Here is a 15719-nt window from a genome sequence, read left to right as displayed (position 1 = left end):
TTTACTCTTTGCTGAGATAAATGCAAAGGCCTGGTGCCTAGTCTGCCATTTGATTCTTCTTCCAGCCAAGTGATCACCTGATGATCACTCTGCAACTACAAATTTCTCTTCTCTATCTTGGGAGAGAAAGATGGAATTAACAAAGAGGGGTGATTCAGCAAGTGACATCATGGTCACAAGATAGATTTTGCAAATGACAACAGGAACACAATGTGGTCCCACAATATTTTTGTGCTTTCTCTCGAGAAATTATGCTGGCTTGCTGTTTCCTATTGCTAACTAAGGCAAAAGAGTCTTCGCAAGGTGCATTCACCTCATATTCTACTTAAAACGGCAGCATCCACGACCACCTGCTCGTCCGCTACACTTTCTGTTTCCCATACTTGGCTTTACTTCTTTTTTCCATAGCCCTTGGCACCTTCTAACTTGCCATTTAGTTAGTTATTCTGTTTGTCTCCTTCCACATGAATGCAAGCTGCATGTTGGCACAGATCTTTATTTTGCTCAGTGATTCATCCCCCCCTCAGGATATTGCAACATGACATTTAAATAGTTGAATGGATGAATGAATGAGCCTGAGGTCTGCTCCCCAAAGTAGTCACTCTCCCATTTACATGCTTGGGACCCTGAAGGAATGTGTATTTGTACCCCTGCCCTACACATCTGCCCCTACTGACCTGTACACCCTCTCCCTCCCCTCCCCCTGACTCTGGCCACACTCGCTGGCCCTCCTACACTGGCCACTGGGCTTTGGCACACACAGTTCCCTCAGCCAGAACATTCTTCTTGCATCACTCTGCCTGGTTAACTCCTGCTCATCCCGCCCTCTCAGCTCATGCTATCCTTGATCCCTCTGCCTGCGTCCATTCCCCCAAGCACGGAACATGGAGAACTGCCCTTAGTTTAAAAACAAACAAGCAAGCAAATAGCAACATGGGGAAATTTCTTTGACCTTGTAAGACATAAAATGTTTTTCATCTGCTTGCAGAGATGGATGCCCTCTCCTTCCACTCTGACCCTGAGCCCTGGGTGCAGGTACTGCCCAGCAGTCCCAAGCCTGCTCCTCTGCGTGAGTCAGCCCTGGAAACCGGTTCTACAGGGCCAGGCAAGGAGTAACCATGGGTCACTAATTACCCGCCTAGTCCTCTGTTTGCACAGGACTTGCATTACTGTTCCTCACATCCCATCTGTGTCAATACTGAGAGGGAGGAGAAGGGGAGGGCACCGGCATCCAGGCCACACCACGCATCCCCAGCACAGGACCAGGGCAGACACCCTCTGCCTCCAAATAACTATGTGATCAAGGGTCCCTCCTGGGAACTGGAGCACAGAGAGGTGGAGTGGCATCTGGAAAGTGTAACCCAAGTAGGGCAGAGAGAATTCTAGACTGACAGAGTTAGAGAGCAGTGTCCTCTGTCTATACAATTTTGAGGTCAGGACATTGAGACCCAGAGAGGGTAAATGGTGCATCCAAAGCCACACCATGTGTGAGTCTCAAAGCCATCATGAGAACCTGTAAGTTTCATTACATTTTGTGGACATGGGCTTCTGGAGCTGGAAGGTCAGGAATTCTAGGTTTGGTTTCCACTAGTTATGGGACCAAGGCGTAGACACTGATGAGAATGAATAGAATCTAGCAACTTTTAGCTGGTGCTGGTTTAGTTGCTAAGTTGTGTCTGACTCTCGCAACCCCATGGACTGTAGCCCACCAGGCTCCTCTGCCCATGGAATTTTCCAGGCAAGAATACTGGAGTGTGTTGCCTTTTCCTTCTCCAGGGAATCTTCCTGACCCAGGGATCATACCCAAGTCTCCTGCATTGCAGGTGGATTCTTTATCTACTGAGCCACCAGGGAAGGGTGTTCAAAATACAGATATCTGGACCCTATCCCTCATTCACCAGGGAATATAGGGAAGTCCTAACGGGGATTCGGAAAAATTCCTTGGCAGTTCTGATGCGTAATACTAGATGGCAAGGTTGGGCTGGATGATGCTTGAGTCCCTTTAACTTGACAGATATTCAGCTGTAGATATGAACATGAGGCTTGTCTTAGCAATCATTCCTGTCATCAGTCCTCAGTGGGACAATTTGGCTCCCTAGGGGGCATCCCAAAATTTTAAAAATTTCTGGTTGTCACAATGATTGGGGCAGTTTCTCTGGCATTCGGTGACGGTGATGAATGTTAGATGTCTTGTAATGTGGACATTGCAAAGGTAGCCCCTCACAGTGAAGAGGTGTCCTGAGCCCTACACATTTTGTTTTTGGAACATAACACACAGCCAGAACAATCATATAGGGGAAAAGCTGTGACTCACAGTCACATGAGCCAAGAGCTCAATTTCACTTTCATACAAAAAAAAGTGGATTTCTTTAAAAACATGGTTTTATTATACACTCTTCCTGGTACCCATCTACCATGCTGAATGTTGCTTGTAGGTTATCCTTCATTTTGCTTGGAACTTTATCAACTCTTAATCTGTCATTTTGGCAAATCACATCACCCGTGGCATTGGTGTTCACAGAGCAATAGCGTCACAAAGACAAGACCTCTGTCCTGCATTTGTAGCTTTCCTATTCTCAAAAGCTGTGTGTACTAATAGAAAGAACCTCATTTAGCCCCTATTTCAAAACGGCAAACATAAAGGAAAAAATGACAAAAAATATTCAGTTAAATATTACCTTCTCTTCAATGAATACTTATTCATTGTAAGTTCACGCATCTGCTAACTTCATGGACAATTTTTTAAATGGTGTCTTTCACTTTTAAAGTTAGGACACTATATTGCTATATAGGTGGGTACACACCCCTGTATATGACATATATTTTGTAACCCCCATAAAAAGGGTGTTGAGGCTCGTTGGTTTGGGACTTGCTGATCTAGAGACAACAGACAACAAAACCCGCAGGAATACTGTAGCTCTTGGGCAAGCCTGGAAAAGGCCTAGGGCAAACGGTCTAGGGTGTACTTAATGGGGCAAGTGGCATGTTGGTTGGAAAGACTAATCAACTGTCAGGATCAGGTCCTGATGGGGACTGAGCCAGACCAAGAGCAATGAAGTGAGAGGGCAAGGTTTGATTTAGCCAGTCCCAGAGCCCAGACTGGCAGGTTATCTGAGCTCCATCATACACGTGGGGGAAGTTAGACTAATAGCTCTTGAATGCCTTCTGTGGGTTTGGCCCTACATTGGGTACACTTATCCACCTGCTACCACAGTCCCAGGATAGATGCTATCAACCTTTGTTTTTCAACTGAGGAAGCCCAGGCTCAGTTAAACCCACTTGCGTGAGGCCGCACAGTGATCTCTGGGTAGAGGCTAGCCTGCCTTCAAAGCTGTTCTGTCATTGCAGGCCCAGGTGGTTTCCTTTTGCCCAAGGAAGTTGGTATTTATTTGGTTTTTGATAAGCAGTCACTCTCTGGTTTTGATGCTTTGCTAGGAGTGATTGTGCAGCCTGGATAGCAACAGGGTGCTTCCTCAGGAAAGGTGGGCTTTCTTGGGAAATCGCTTGTCTCTCAAGATCAGACTTGGCCACTCTGACTTTGGGCTGAGTTGGCGCCTGGGACATGTAGCTTAGTGATCCACTGCTCCTCCATCTTCATCCCATTTGGCAACTTCTGGACACATGCCTCCTGCCCAGGTGCTCCCACGTCGGGTCGGCTCTCAGCACCCTTTTTCCCAGTGGCAGGTCTGGTCAGGATCATTTCACAGCCTGCTGCCATTGAGTGGTCTACAGCCCCTCCTTGAGCAGGGCGTTTTAGGCTCCATGGGCGGATGTCCTGCGGTGGGGGCTTTCCTGTGAGCTGTTCCTTCCCAAGAGTTGTTCAGAAGCTGCAACCTCCATGAGATTTGCTGGCAGTTCTGTCCTAACCAGAGCTCCCACAGAAAATCCCCGGTTGGGATGGCTGGGGCGGGGGGGAGGGGTGTCAGGGACAGGAGTGGAGACATGATAGCATGTTCCTGCTTTTCAGAGTGGAGCGTGTGTGCTCGTATGCGAAGGGAGGGGTGTCTCCAACTTGGCCATGGCCAGCTGCCATTTTAAGCAGAAACAGATTTGCTGGTATGAATTATTTTAAAAGAATCCACGTGAGGGGGAAAAAAAATCCCAGACCATCTTCCTCCACACTCTCTTCCCTGCCATCCCCAACCCTCTGTCATCAGCAGTTATTTCAGTCCCTCCCTGGTCGCCCCCCACCCCCAGCCACCCTGCCTCTTCCCTTCCCCTCTTCCTCTCCCCCCACCCCTCCTGCCCTTTCTAATCCCTCCCAGTCTTCTGTTATCCTGAAAGGCTCTATCTATGATGGCACCAAAGGCCAACTTGGGGAGGATTAGTTCTCCTCTTCACCCCCATCCAATTTTTTTTTTTGATCAGTCTCCTTAAATCATCCCAAACAAATGTACAATCTTAACTGAAAAACACCAAGCTTTCCCTGCAAGCAAGGTGTTGAGGGAAGTGCTTCTCAAGTTTTACTGGGCATATTATCATGTCTAGGGATCTTGATAAAATGTAGATTGCAATTCGGTAGGTCTGGAGCCCGGTTCCAGGAACCTGCATTTCTAATCAGCTCCCTTGGGATGCCAGGGCTGTTTGCTGGGAGACCTCATTGCCAGTATGGGAGCCCCAGAACCTCACCTCTGCCCCTCCGCCAGCCAGATGAGCCCCTCATTTGTAGAACTTCTGAAGCCTCTAGCATGGGAGTGTCTAGGGGGTGGGGGCGGGAGGAGAGGGCATGTGGTCCCTTCCTTAACCACCACTCAGACTTTTGCAAATCCTTCCTCTCTCTGAACTATAACTCTGTCTTTTACTTATCTCCCCTTTGCTCTCTGCTCTCTTCCTTTCTCCCCAGGGCCCACCAATGTAGCTAGGACACGTGAATCTGATGGTCAGTGGGGACTTGGTTCTGTTTTGGTACATTGTGATTCTCCTGTAAAGGCTGAAGTTTTCTTTCTTAATTCTCACACATCTTTTATCTCTGGTCATTTTCTACTTGATGCTTCTCTTGTAATCCCTGATGATATGCTGCATCAGAGGGAATGTGGGAAACAGGAGCACTGGGGCCTGAAACCTCACCCCCTGTCTGTCCCCCACAACAGGGCCCCTGGGCTCTGCCAGGAGGCATATTCCTTTCTTGGCCTTGGTTTCTTCATGCATGTATTATGGGGTTGAACGGCAAATAGTTGAAGGCCCCTCTAGCTCTCACATTCTTTGATTCAAATTCATTAACAAACATTTTTTAGGTCCTTCCTACAAAATCTGAAGTCTTTCCTTCCCATCTGAACTCTACTCCATTCTCCTGCGTGTCTTTGGGATGATCGTTTACCTTCTCTGGGGTTTAGTGTCCTTGATTACAGGCTCCCCAGGTGGTGCAGTGGGTAAAGAATCTGCCTGCAGTGCAGGAAATGCAGGAGACGTGGGTTTGATCCCTGGGTCTGGAAGATCCCCTGGAGGAGGGCATGGCAACCGACTCTACTATTCTTGCCTGGAGAATTCCATCGCTGGAAAAACTTGGCGGGCTACAGTCCATAGGGTTGAAAAGAATCTGATACAACCGAAGCAGCTGAACACATACGCATGTCCTTATTTACAAGTTGAGAGATGATGAGAGTCAGCTTGTCTGGGCACGTTAGGACATAAATAGAGGTTTGGATGTAAAGGTGCCTAGCATAGTTCTATCTTAGTCAGCTTAGGCTGCTATAGCAGAGTACCACAGACTGAATGACTTAAACAAGAGACATTGATTTATCACAGTTCTACAGCCTGGGAAGTCCAAGGTCAAGGTGCAGGCAAATTCAGTTTTTGGCGAGATCCTCTTCCTGGCTTGCAAATGCCTACCATTTCACTGTGTCTGCAGGACTACTTTGTGCAGAGAGATAGGGAGAGAGAGAAAGGGAGACTGAGAGGGGGCGTGCTCTGTCTGGTCTTGTGGTCTTCTTCTTGTAAAGACTTGAATTCTATTATGGGGCTCCACCCTCACTACCTCACCTAAAGCTGTTTCCCAGAGGCCCTGCCATTAGAGCTCAACATATGAATTTCGGGGGAGATCTTTTAGTCCATAACAATAAAGATTAGACAATATGGTTGAACTGATTCACTTGGGAAGAACGAACAGGCTGCCTGCTGTGCGTGTGACCAGTGAAGCTGTACCACATTGGTGTAGGGAGGAATCAGATATGGACCTTGCTCTTCAGACAGCTGGCACAGACATTCTAGATTAAAGGAAGAGAGGTGACAGCTAAGAAGCAGGCTAGGGAAAGCAGATCCTAGGATCTGAAGAAGTAAAGCAGAAGGGTGGGGGCTGAGGGCGAGGAAGGACATAACCTGGAATCCCCAACGTGAAAATGAAAGTCGCTCAGTTGTGTCCGACTCTTTGTGACCCCATGGACTGTATCAGTTCAGTTCAGTTTAGTAGCTCAGTCGTGTCCGACTCTTTGCGACCCCATGGACCGCAGTACGCCAGGCCTCCCTGTCCATCACCAACTGCCAGAGTCTACCCAAACCCAAGTCCATTGAGTCGGTAATGCCATCCAACCATCTCATCCTCTGTCGTCCCCTTCTCCTCCTGCCATCAATCTTTCCCAGCATCAGGGTCTTCTCAAATGAGTCAGCTCTTCGCATCAGGTGGCCAAAGTATTGGAGTTTCTGCTTCAACATCAGTCCTTCCAATGAACACCCAGGACTGATCTCCTTTAGGATAGACTTGGTTGGATCTCCTTGCGGTCCAAGGGACTCTCAAGAGTCTTCTCCAACACCACAGTTCAAAAGCATCAATTCTTCTGCACTCAGCTTTCTTTATAGTCCAACTCTCACATCCATACATGACTACTGGAAAAACCATAGCCTTGACTAGATGGACCTTTGTTGACAAAGTAATGTCTCTGCTTTTTAATATGCTGTCTGGGTTGGTCATAACTTAATTCTCCAGGCCAGAATACTGGAGTGGGTATCCTTTCCCTTCTCCAGGGGATCTTCCTAACCCAGGGATTGAACTCAGGTCTCCCGCATTGCGGGCGGATTCTTTACTAGCTGAGCCACAAGGGAAGCCCAAGAATACTGGAGTGGGTAGCTCATCCCTTCTCCAGGAGATCTTCCTGACCCAGGAATTGAACTGGGGTCTCCTGCATTGCAGGCACATACTTTACCAACTGAGCTATCCGGGAAGCCCTAAAGTTACTCGTTTTTTAAAGGTATTTTATTTATTTCTTTTTGGCTGCTCTGGGTCTTCACTGTCGCACAGCCTTTCTCTAGTTGTGGCAGCAGAGTCTGCTCTCTCGTTGCTGAGCACAGGCTTCTCATTGCGATGGCTTCTCGTGGTGGAGCACGAGCTCTAGGTGTGCGTGGACTTCAGCAGTTCTGGTGCGTAGGCTTAGTTGCTCCATGCCATGTGAGATATCCCCGGACCAGGGACTGAACCCGTGTCCCTTGTATTGGCAGGTAGATTCCCAGCCACTGGACCACCAGGCAGGTGGACCACCAGGCACTGGACCCCCAGTCCCCCAAATTACTCTTGATGAATAGGCATCGGCAGGAAGTCCCAGAACATTTTCTGACCCTTCAACACAGTAGAGAGTGAATGTCTACTGGGGAACAGCAGCAAAAGGGCTAAGGATCTGGCATTATTAGTGTCTGATTCAGGAGCTCTGGATAGTAAAGATGTCCAGGACTTCTGATGGGTGGAGGTGAAGCCAGGGAAGCCCAGAGAGATCTTATTTGACTCTTTCAGAATTTTGACCATTCTATCTGGGAATCTGGGAAGTGCAAAAGGGGCTGTGCAGAGAAGGGCAGGCGTGATAACAAGGAATTCCATCCTAAAAACACTAGATGAGGGTAATGACAGTACTGATGACCCCCCCCCATTAGTGTCATGACAACATTTTGCAAGAGGATGGAATTCGGTACCCTCCTTAAGTGTCATTTTTTATTAATATGTCAAGATTCCAGGTAGGTGTCATTTAAATAATTTGTTGAAAAAATACTGTATGCAGATCACTGATCAGTTACAAGTGACTACCCTGTCTTCTGCTTCTGCCGAATTAGTGTCGTGACAACACAGACAAGTCATGGAACTGACTTCAGAGTTAGTGCTTTTAGAAATGACGGGTGACCTTTGCTATCCCGGTGAGTACTTTCACCAACATTGCTCATGAAAATAAAGTAGTATTGGTAGAATTTTTGCCCAACACCTATAGTCCCTGTTCTCCCTTTTTGTGGGCAGAGGGAAGGATGGGGATGACATTTCCAATAAGGAGCCTTTTCCTGTCGCTTTTCTTCACGCATCGTTGACCTCAATAGAAGTCTCAGGAGACGAGCAAATCTCTGAGTCACTCACTGAAATCCCAGAAACCTCTCTAGAGACACATCTTGAATCGACGTTCTGGATCAGTTTGTACAGTGCTCTGTAGGCTGACTCTCTCAGGGGCTTCAAGTCACCAAAAGTGACCAGTAAGTTGGTTTTAAAAAGGAGACTGACGAAGCTGGGGACCTTATGCGGAAGGCTCGTTCCACCTTCCCAGGAGGGCTTTGGTGCCGCCCCCGCCAGGCCAGCAGGAGGCGCGCGCGCCCCCTGGGGCTTGGAGGGGACGCGGGCCCGGCGCCCGAGTCCCCGCGTGCGCGTGATCGGCGGCGGGGCCGCGCACGCCAGAGCTGGGGAACGGGCGGGGGGGAACGGGCGGGGGGCAACGCGGGGGCCATTTCCGGGCGGGGCGGGGGGGGGGGGGGCCGCCGGCGGCCGGATCTTTAATCTCGGCGGCGGCCGGTGAGTCGGTCTCGCTGTGAAGAGAGGCAAGGCCGGCTAGAGGGTGTCGGGAGGGAAGGAGCGCGGGAGCTGGCTCCCGGCAGGGGAGGTTTACTGGGCCGCCGCGGACCCCGAGGAAGAAGACGGGTCCGCGCTGGGGAGGAGGGCTTTGGTTTGGGTTTGGAAAGAGTCGGGACTGAATGGGAGGCGGGTCCTGGCCGGGGCGGAGGAGGAGTGTCGGGACGGCGGGGGGTCCTGATGCGGAGGGGGTGAGGACTGCTGGACGGGCCGGGCCGGGCCGGACCGAGGGGCTAGCACCTCGGGGCGGGCTCGGGTTCGGGCTGAGGGTAGGGGCGCAGGCCACCCCAGGTCTTGAGTTGAATGCCAGGTTCGCGCCAGGGCCGAGACGGAGCCGGATATGAAACTCCACTCGCGGGCGCGGTAGGAGTGGTCTCGCGGTGGGCAGGTTTGCCGATCCTTCCCCGGCGAGGAAAGGGTTGTGTGGAGGGAGGGATGAAGTCTAGAACGAGGCCAGCTTGTTTCTGAAGAGCGGCCAGTGGAGGCTGGACCCTGGGGCTGGTCTGCCTGGAGCGGCCGCTGGTCCGCCGGGTTAGTTTGAAGTGGGCGGGGCTCCGGGCCGCGATGCCTCGGTCCGCTGCGGGCTGGGCGTTTCCCTGGTATCTACCTGGAAGGGAACTGCTTTTGTAGGGGGGCTGGCTCTGGTGGCGTTTGGTTAGCGGCGGGAGGGAAGCAGACTGCCAGCAGGATTCTTAATTCGCTGGGTTGGGGTGCTGGGCTTTAGTGTGAAAGCTGAGCTCTCCAAGGAGGGAACAGAACCATTTCTCTGCAGCTCTGGCGAATATAGGCGGGCCAACCGGACAGTTTGTAGCGTTGAAGTAAACAAACCTGGTTCCCTTTTGCAGAGGGGAGACACTGAAAGGACGTCTGGGAGAGGAAAATGCCCGGCACAGACCTAATGTCGTTGGTGAGTCCTTTTCCAAATATCTTTCTTGTTGTAAGGCACTTGTCCAGTGTGTTTTATTTTTAGTCCAAAGGATGAGTGTGTAGATTTAATCTCTGATGCTTGCCTTTGATAGCTGAGAGTTTCTGCCTCCTTTTATTTTGGATTTAATGATTAGATGGGTAGTGACTGAAATAAATGTATGAATATATATATTTATTTAATGAATATGAAGAATTTTTGCAAAATTCTCGCAGTTGGTTTTAATCTCTCTCTTCGTATACTACCAGAACCGTTTTAAAACGTCAATGAAATTTTGTCTGGATCTGCCATATATTAGTTTATAAGTGTTAGTTTCCCAGGCTAGAGTTATTCCCTGGAAGGCAGATATCTTGTCTTATTTGTTTAGAGATGATAAACACCTCTCATGGTGCTCTGTATATAATAAGTTGCTAATTGCTGAATTGAGCTAGTTTGAATTTACTTTCTTCTGTTGTGGTGAGGAGTTGGCCTGTTTTGGTAGAGGCTGTTTTTTTTCCCTCTTCTCTTGAGATCGTTCTGTGCTGGTTTTTTTTTTTCTTCTTCCCAGTGAGCAGGGAAAATAGAATTGCCAAATGAGTGTTTACCAAAATGACGTTTTATTCTTGGGACATTTGTAGATTCCCTAGAAGTTCTTTATTGATTTTTATTTTTTTCATAGAGGATGTTAGTGAGAGGATTGTGAGGAACCCATGATTTTCAAATAGCAATGTGTTTAGTTTTTAATAAGTTACATCTTTGAATGTGATGAGACATTGATTTGAAAACATTTCCTTTCCCTCTCTCGATGTCACTATCCCAGAGAGTTGATAGCTGCCACTGGGAAATTGGCAGAAACTAGTAGTGAGTTTTTTTTTTTTTAAATATCCATGGCTGATGTCCTGTACTGTCAAAATCTCTAAGGTCTGCAGGAGAAGTTGAGAGGTCAACCAAGTTGTGACTAGTTCTGGTTTGTGATAAGGAGCAAGGATGACTTTGGAGACATAGACAAGTACTTGGTTTATCCAAGATTCAGATGAAGGGTTCACCTAAAATAGTTTTGTTTTTTTTTTTTGCCTCAAATATCATACATTGTCAGTAGATAATAAATTGTGTTCTATAATATTAAATTATTACAAGAGCAGTTATGTTAGAAGAATTGGAAGCTATTAATAAAAGGAAGCAGCCCCCAATAATTCCGCTATTCAGAAATAGCCACTATTAGCACCTTGCAATAATTGGTAATTTCTTTCTCTTTTATAAATTAGTATGTATATGTAAATTAAGATTCCTATATGTTAGTAAGATATAACTCCATACCCAGAGATGTATGTATTACTTCCTGGGCCTGTGGGCTTCCTTTAGCAGTCTGAGCAGTGAGTGCTTTTACTTAGAATATTAACTTTGGAATCGGTTTTGTTTTGAGGTATTTCTCTAACTACTGCTACTGCTTTTCACTTCCTCATTTGAAAATCTAGCTTTTTATAGGTGTTGCTTTGCTCATTGGTGTAAGGAATTAAATCATATAAATAACAGCTGGCCCGTGAGAATCATCACTCTCTGAAGACACTGTACATGTTGCTTGAGGTGCTCTTGATGGAAAAATTGTCCTTCTTTCTTTGACTGTACTGTGCTAAATGGTAAAGAACCAGTGACCAGGGCTGGGTTTTCAATGAGGATGCTATAAACGTTTGGTCAAGATCTGAGTTCAGGGTGTTTCTCTGTACTTGCTTTGTATCGTGTGATGCATTACCCATGTTCTTGGCCCTCTAACTGGAAAGAAAGGACTCTAGTTAATAGAAGATAACCTCAGCATAGGGCAGCATATGGTAGAATTTCAGAATTAGAAACAACCTCGCAAGTTATATGATGCAATTTCTTACTTTTATTGTACATGCATCCTTTTTAGAGTATCTCTGCTAAATTAATATCCAGTCATCCATCTTTTCTCCTGGGGGAATCAGATAGGCATAAGCTAAGATACAGTAAGAGGTGGATTCAGGAGTAATAATGTAAGTCTGATAGCTAACATTTATTAAGCACATATTATGCATTAGGTGCAGAAATACTCTACGTACTCATTTAATTTTCCTAAAATTCCTTGAAAAATATGCTGGCATTCTCCTTCTATAGATGAAAAACCAGACTTAGCGTATCATAGCAATGAGGTGGTGGAGCTTTATTTTAACCACAGTTAGTCTGTCTTAAAAACCCTCTTTCTTGTCTACTTTGTGAAGCCACCTGTAAGTTGTCTTCACGGAAAGGCAAAGAAGTTATTGAACTTTGTGGCTGTTGAGAGCAGGTTTGTGTGGAGCAGGAGTGAAATAGTTCTGCCCTCTAAGGGGGCACTTTGGAAGAGTTGGGGAGGGTGCTTTTGGCTTCTGATCTAGTCTTGTCTGAACATACATGTTTTATTATACAGATCTTCATATTTGTTTTCTTTTACGTTGCAGTTGGGGCATTATATTGACATTTTTAAAAGTTATGTCTATAGGTATAATGTTATATTCTTTGAGTTTCATGTCATAATAAAGGGCATTATGAAATATTAGTTATAGAAGAGGGCATTGGGTCTGATAGGGTTGAATACCACTGTGTGGAGGGCAGTATAACTTGAAGGTGAACTGGAGTCCATGTGTAACAAGCCTAGGGTTCCGGAGGAGGACTCCTGGGCTGTCAGCCCTTGGTGCTTTCCCGCCCTTGATTTTTGTCCTCATTTCATTAAGGTATAGTATGCCTGCCTTTTTTCCATTTGCTCATTTATGCCATGGACTGTAATACTTTCCACTTATGTCTCAGAGAGAATAAAACGACTAAGTGGATTCATTCATCTGAGAATTGCAATGCTTTCAGAGGGAATTCAAGTCTGGAAATCTTTTAGCAGTCTTTCTCCACTTTAGCAACCATTCTTTTTATCCATATTCTCCTCCTTCCTAGTGCTCAGGGGCTAGATCACTTTGAGAGTTGCAAAATGCTCCTAGATTTTAAGAAAAAGATACTTTGTAAAGCTAAGTCTAGGTTTTAGACCTGTCTAAAGGGATGGTCCAGTGTTACTGTATGCACTGTGGTAGTGCTGGGTGGGGTTTCAGTGATAGTTGTTTATCTAGGGTTGAGGTTCTCATCCAGGAGCAATTTTTGCTCCCTTCCCTGCCACAGCCCCAGGACATTTGGCAATGTCTAGAGACATTTGTTGGAGAAGACTCTTGAGAGTCCCTTGGACTGCAAGGAGATCCAACCAATCCATTCTGAAGGAGATCAGCCCTGGGATTTCTTTGGAAGGAATGATGCTAAAGGTGAAACTCCAGTACTTTGGCCACCTCATGTGAAGAGTTGACTCATTGGAAAAGACTCTGATGCTGGGAGGGATTGAGGGGAGGAGGAGAAGGGGACGACAGAGGATGAGATGGCTGGATGGCATCATGGACTCGATGGACGTGAGTCTGAGTGAACTCCGGGAGTTGGTGATGGACAGGGAGGCCTGGCGTGCTGCGATTCATGGGGTCGCAAAGAGTCGGACACGACTGAGCAACTGAACTGAACTGAGAGACATTTTTAGGAGAAGGAGATGGCAACCCACTCCAGTGTTCTTGCCTGGAGAATCCCAGGGACGGTGGAGCCTGGTGGGCTGCCGTCTCTGGGGTCACACAGAGTCGGACACGACGGAAGCGACTCAGCAGCAGCAGCAGAGACATTTTTAAGGGCTTCCCTGGTGGCTCAGTGGTTAAGAATCCACCTGCAGTGCAGGAGTTGGCAGGTTCAATCCTTGGGTCAGGAATATTTCCTGGATATTCAGTATTCTTGCCTAGAGAATCCCATGGACAGAGGGGCCTGGAGGGCTACAGTCCATAGGATTGCAAAGAGTCGGACACGACTAAGGTGAGTGAGCATAAGCACAGTGATAGTTGGGTTATTTTGCCCATGGATCAAGCTCTACTACTTTGGAATATACATTGGAGAGCATAATTTTCTGAAGCATGGTAAAATTCCTAAGAAATGCTGTCTTTTACTGCATTTCTGCAGCACTGTTTTCTTGATTCGGAAGCAGTAAACACATCTCAGTTTTGTTTTTCACGTTCAAAAATCAAATCTTTCCAGATCTTAGAGCTTTATCTTTGACCCTTGAATCCTTTTCAGAGGTGCTTTCTTAATGACTCTGTAATGGAGTTTAAGCAATAAACTGAAAGATGGACAGTAAAAGCTCATTTCTGTTATTTGCATCTGATGTCTTATTTGTAGGCTTGTCTGGAAGAGAGGGAGGACAGGCAGGACATTTGAAATTTTGTTGACAGTTTGAGTGGCCGTTGTAGGATGAGCACTGGTTTTGACGTTGTTCTAATTTTGTAAATAAAGCAAAATATAATAACAAGTATGATAATTTCTCCAGTTTTTGGTGTGAAGGAAAGGGAAGTTATAAATAGATAACCCCCAAATCCTAGTCTTTGGCTTGACTTTGCAGTCTGTGTGTCAGGAATTTTTAGTAACATATACCTTCCTAATTAGGTTTTGCACAATCTGATATTACAGGCAGTTTGTTCACATTGGTGGCCGAAATGGGAATCAGCTTGGGATTGAGACTTTTCCATAGGGAACTGATTTGCAGTGAATCGGTCCACCTGTGGAAACACACAGAATGCAATTACTGAGAGAAGAGAACCATGTTAAGGGATAAGGGGAGAGAAAGGAGCCATTCACTGGGGAAGATGGAACAGTGCAGGCTGAAAATAATTTGTTGGATCTGTCTGTTATCTCTTGGCGCACTCCAGCAGTTTGAGTGCCCAGAGTTAGGGAACACCAGCGGGGTTGGTGTTAAGAGCGATTAGCTCTCTTAGGCCTGAAAGGGCAAGAGAGGGACTTGAAAGAGAGGGTAAGCTGTGGGAATGGAGCCACTTCCGAACAGTGGCCCAGCAGGAGGGGGTCCAGGGAAATAAACACCTCAGATGTTCTGCTGGAGGTTACCCAACTGGCAGCCAGAGGACATGGGGACCTGGGTGATTGAATTGAGAGGACAGCCCCATGAGGCACGTAATGGAGTTGGGGAAGGTTGGGTAGAGGATCGGGATGCCCAGGATGCTGAAATCAAGGTCAAGTTAGTTTCTGGGGTTTTTTCCTTAATTTATTTTTGGCTGTGCTGGGTCTTCGTTGCTCTAGTTGCAGCAACCAGGGGCTGACTCCCTAGTTGTGGTGCTTGAGCTTCTCATTGCAGTGGCTTCTCTTGTCATGGAACAGGGACTCTAGGGCACGTGGTGCGCAGGCTTAGTTGCTCCCAGCATGTGGGATCTTCCCGGATCAGGGATCAAACCCGTGTCTCCCGCATTGGCAAGTGGATTCTTTACCACTGAGCCACCAGGGAAACCCTCAGGTTAGTTTTGAAAGATACGCTGAGAAGACAGTGTTTGAGCAGAGTCTTGAAGAACGCAGGTCAGGGAACATTACAGAAAAGAAATGTTCTCGTTTATAACAGAGGCATAGATTCAGAAGCACAGTTGCCACAACTTCAGAGCCAGTTTGTTAACATAGTAGCCTTAGAGTCTTAATTGCCAGAGGGCCTTTAGAAGCCCTTCATTGCTACTTACCTTGCCGTGTGGGAAGCCCTCCTAGAATGCCTGGCCAGGAGTGGGTGCAGAAGACTTTGTCGGGGAGTCCTTTCCATTGTCGAACAGCTTTAATTGTTAGAAAGTTTTTTATTTGTTCAAATCACAGAATGTATCAGGATTAGGTTTGGCTGAATAGAAGAGAAAAATCTAAAGTATCAGAGATTTTTAAGATAGAAGTAAATTTTTCTAAAGTAAGAGAAATCCAGAGTAGACAGTTGATGACCGATAACCATTCCTAATTCTCTGAGGAAGTTCCACTGCTCAGAGTGCATCCCTTTGGGGTCAGAACAGCTGCTTGGAGCTTGAGCTGTCAGGTTTGCGTTTCATTTGGCAGGTAGAGGAAAGGGAAGGAGAAGAGCTTGCCTGTATTCTTAATTTATTATACAAACAAAACTGTATAAAGCATGTGAAAGTATTA

At 46.8% G+C, this 15719-nt stretch overlaps 1 protein-coding gene across 6 annotated transcripts in view; it reads left to right on the top strand.

Moving 5' to 3' along the window:
* Window positions 1-8358: 8358 nt before the first annotated feature.
* SGPL1 (sphingosine-1-phosphate lyase 1) overlaps window positions 8359-15719 on the top strand; it is a 51351-nt gene continuing 43990 nt past the window's right edge. For 2 of the 6 annotated variants that reach the window (XM_040242539.1, XM_040242545.1), the window contains exons 1-2: window positions 8744-8875; window positions 9652-9713. In XM_040242539.1, the coding sequence (XP_040098473.1) occupies window positions 9687-9713 (27 nt within the window). In that variant the 5' untranslated portion in view covers window positions 8744-8875; window positions 9652-9686. Of the gene's footprint in view, window positions 8437-8687; window positions 9195-9651; window positions 9714-15719 lie in introns of those variants that run through there. The other 4 variants (XM_040242544.1, XM_040242543.1, XM_040242542.1 and 1 more) reach the window with 4 other exon arrangements.

This window comes from Oryx dammah, unplaced genomic scaffold (assembly GCF_014754425.2).
Source record: "Oryx dammah isolate SB20612 unplaced genomic scaffold, SCBI_Odam_1.1 HiC_scaffold_6, whole genome shotgun sequence".
NCBI classification, from domain to species: domain Eukaryota; kingdom Metazoa; phylum Chordata; class Mammalia; order Artiodactyla; family Bovidae; genus Oryx; species Oryx dammah.
The sequence above is the reverse complement of the archived record's forward strand: the minus strand, read 5'-3'. Positions and strand labels throughout refer to the sequence as shown.